At 32.7% G+C, this 2241-nt stretch overlaps 1 protein-coding gene across 1 annotated transcript; it reads left to right on the top strand.

Annotated features, from left to right (window-relative positions):
- The first annotated feature begins 280 nt into the window (after positions 1–280).
- LOC145947061 (ribosome quality control complex subunit TCF25-like) lies at positions 281–1792 on the top strand. Its single transcript, XM_083056835.1, has 4 exons — positions 281–289; positions 612–976; positions 1059–1287; positions 1544–1792. The coding sequence occupies exons 1-4, from the start codon at positions 281–283 to the stop codon at positions 1790–1792; spliced, it is 852 nt and encodes a 283-aa protein (XP_082912961.1).
- The last annotated feature ends 449 nt before the right edge of the window (positions 1793–2241 follow it).

Genomic DNA, 2241 nt, shown 5'->3' with positions numbered 1-2241 from the left:
GATTGAAAGCTTAAACAGAGAGTGATAAGTTCTTCCTCCTTTCAGAAGTGTGGCTGCAATTCCAGTTGAAGCACATGGAAGAATTATTTCGTTTCTTCCTCGAATAACTTAAAAATGTGTTAAATAGGTATGTTTTACCACTTCCTGCAAACCCGTCAATAAAAAATAACCTCTGAGTTTCATTTTCATTTTCAATTGCTCGCATGACTATATCGTACACGTGCTTTTGCTCAGCATTTAGGGCGGAATTCATAGACGTTGCTCGAAACTTGTCTTAAGCATGGTCTTGGCAAGGACGGTCTTAAGATCGAAAACCATCTTAAGATAGTTTCACATGCATAGATAAATCTTAAGAACACGAGTTTGAGCTTAAGTCCATCTTGACGAAGTCCGTGCTTAAGAATACATCTTCGGTAATGTTCGGGATTCCAAGCTTTTTGACCAATTATGATAAAGATCTACAAGAATTTATATGAAAACGCTGCATAACACGACGAGATATTCCGTGTGTATTGTACAAAGGTATATACACGTTTTTTCATTAATATTTTACAAAATTTCTCGTCTTCGAATGACGAGAATGATGTTAATGATAAAACTCGTATCCACAGTTAAATCAGAGCTCTGACAACGATAGACAAGATGCCAGTGATAAACAAGACGAGGCTTTAGATACGAATTGCAATGACACGAAATCTGGAAAAAAGAAGAAAAAACGTAAGAAATTGGAGAATAAGAAAGCCAAGAGTCAACAATATGATGTGGAATGCAATGAAGATGAGATTGAGCGAAGCATATGGGAGGTGAACAAATTACTTGGAGAGCCGCTACCGAGTTGTAGTAATCAAGTTTTAGAGCCACAGTGGATTAATAAAAAATCTAAAGAAGACATATTGATCATACAGCACAAACACTTGAATCCATATAATGAATTGAAGAGAATCTTTGATAGTAAAACTGTACAAGCTGAGCGAAGGTATACCTATAATTATACATACTTACATATACATAATTTCTAAATTATTAAATGAAAAAAATTATCTTCTCTTCTCTTATAGCAAAAAAAAAAATAGAGGCCGTCTTGGACACTTGAAAAAGACATGGTTGGTTTGCCCACGAGATAATTGGCCATCGATTGGTAAATCTGGATTAACAATGTCCTTGGATTATTCTATAGAGACTACAGGGAATGTACAGTATTTTGTATATAAGCATAGCACTTCGTACAAACAGATACAATTAAAATTTTTGCAAGCTGTTGAAAGTTTAAATCCAGAGAACATAATTGTAAGTGAATAGTGTAAATTATATTAGATTTGTCATATCATAATAGTATAACATATCTTTGATTTTTTATTTATCATATCTTTGATATTATAAATATAATAGTATAACATATCTTTGATATTTTATTTATCAAATATAATATGTACTGTGGAAAACTCTAACAAAAATATTTTTTATTTATATTAATATTCACACAATGCATATATGTATATATATACACACAATATAAATGTTAATACAGATTATTATATTTCAGAGCATAATAAACATACATTCTTATCATGTAGACGCTCTCCTGCAGATAGCTGAACTGTGTAAATTGAGTGAGGATTTACCAATGGCAGCGGAATTTATTGAGCGGGCTCTATATTGCTTAGAATGCGCATTTCATCCATCTTTTAATGTAACAACTGCACAGTGTAGATTAGATTACAGGAAACAACAGAATCGGGCACTTTTTATAACACTTTTTAAACACATTGGATTTGTTGAAGACGCGCTTTAAAAGTGGCTCTATATAGGAATCTATGGTGTTCAAGAGTGGATGTTGTTGATTTAGCATCTTATTGTTAAAGTTAGAAAAACTATAATTGCATAATCTAGATATGTGAATTAATGCTTCACTACTTTCAATTGTTAGATCAGGCCCTTAGTTTATACTTGCAACGATACACTGTATATAATTAAGTCAATTTACTGGAACAAATCACGAACTACGTTCTGCCTAACAATAAATCCATCAACAGGCTGCCAATGAGGATCATTATGATGCAATTCTTCGACATTTTCATTTTCAATTGCATCGTCATCTGGTTCTTCTGGGAGAATATCTCTAAATTGTAAGGATAAATTGTGCAAAACTGCACAAGCTGATACAATTGCTGTACATGTTATTAGTTTTAAAGATAATCCTCTAGCTAAACAAGGAAATCGTCTCTTCCAAACTCCAAACGT

This window comes from Prenolepis imparis, unplaced genomic scaffold (genome assembly GCF_030444845.1).
Source record: "Prenolepis imparis isolate NDT839.2.m4 unplaced genomic scaffold, iyPreImpa1.0 SCAF_40, whole genome shotgun sequence".
Taxonomy (NCBI): Eukaryota; Metazoa; Arthropoda; class Insecta; order Hymenoptera; family Formicidae; genus Prenolepis; species Prenolepis imparis.
Note: the sequence above shows the minus strand (reverse complement) of the source record. Positions and strands in the feature narration are given on the sequence as shown.

Coding starts and splice junctions, on each gene's coding strand:
- LOC145947061 (XM_083056835.1), top strand. Junction 977..1,058: donor ACTGTACAAGCTGAGCGAAG/GTATACCTATAA, acceptor CTTCTCTTATAG/CAAAAAAAAAAATAGAGGCC. Junction 1,288..1,543: donor TAAATCCAGAGAACATAATT/GTAAGTGAATAG, acceptor ATTATATTTCAG/AGCATAATAAACATACATTC.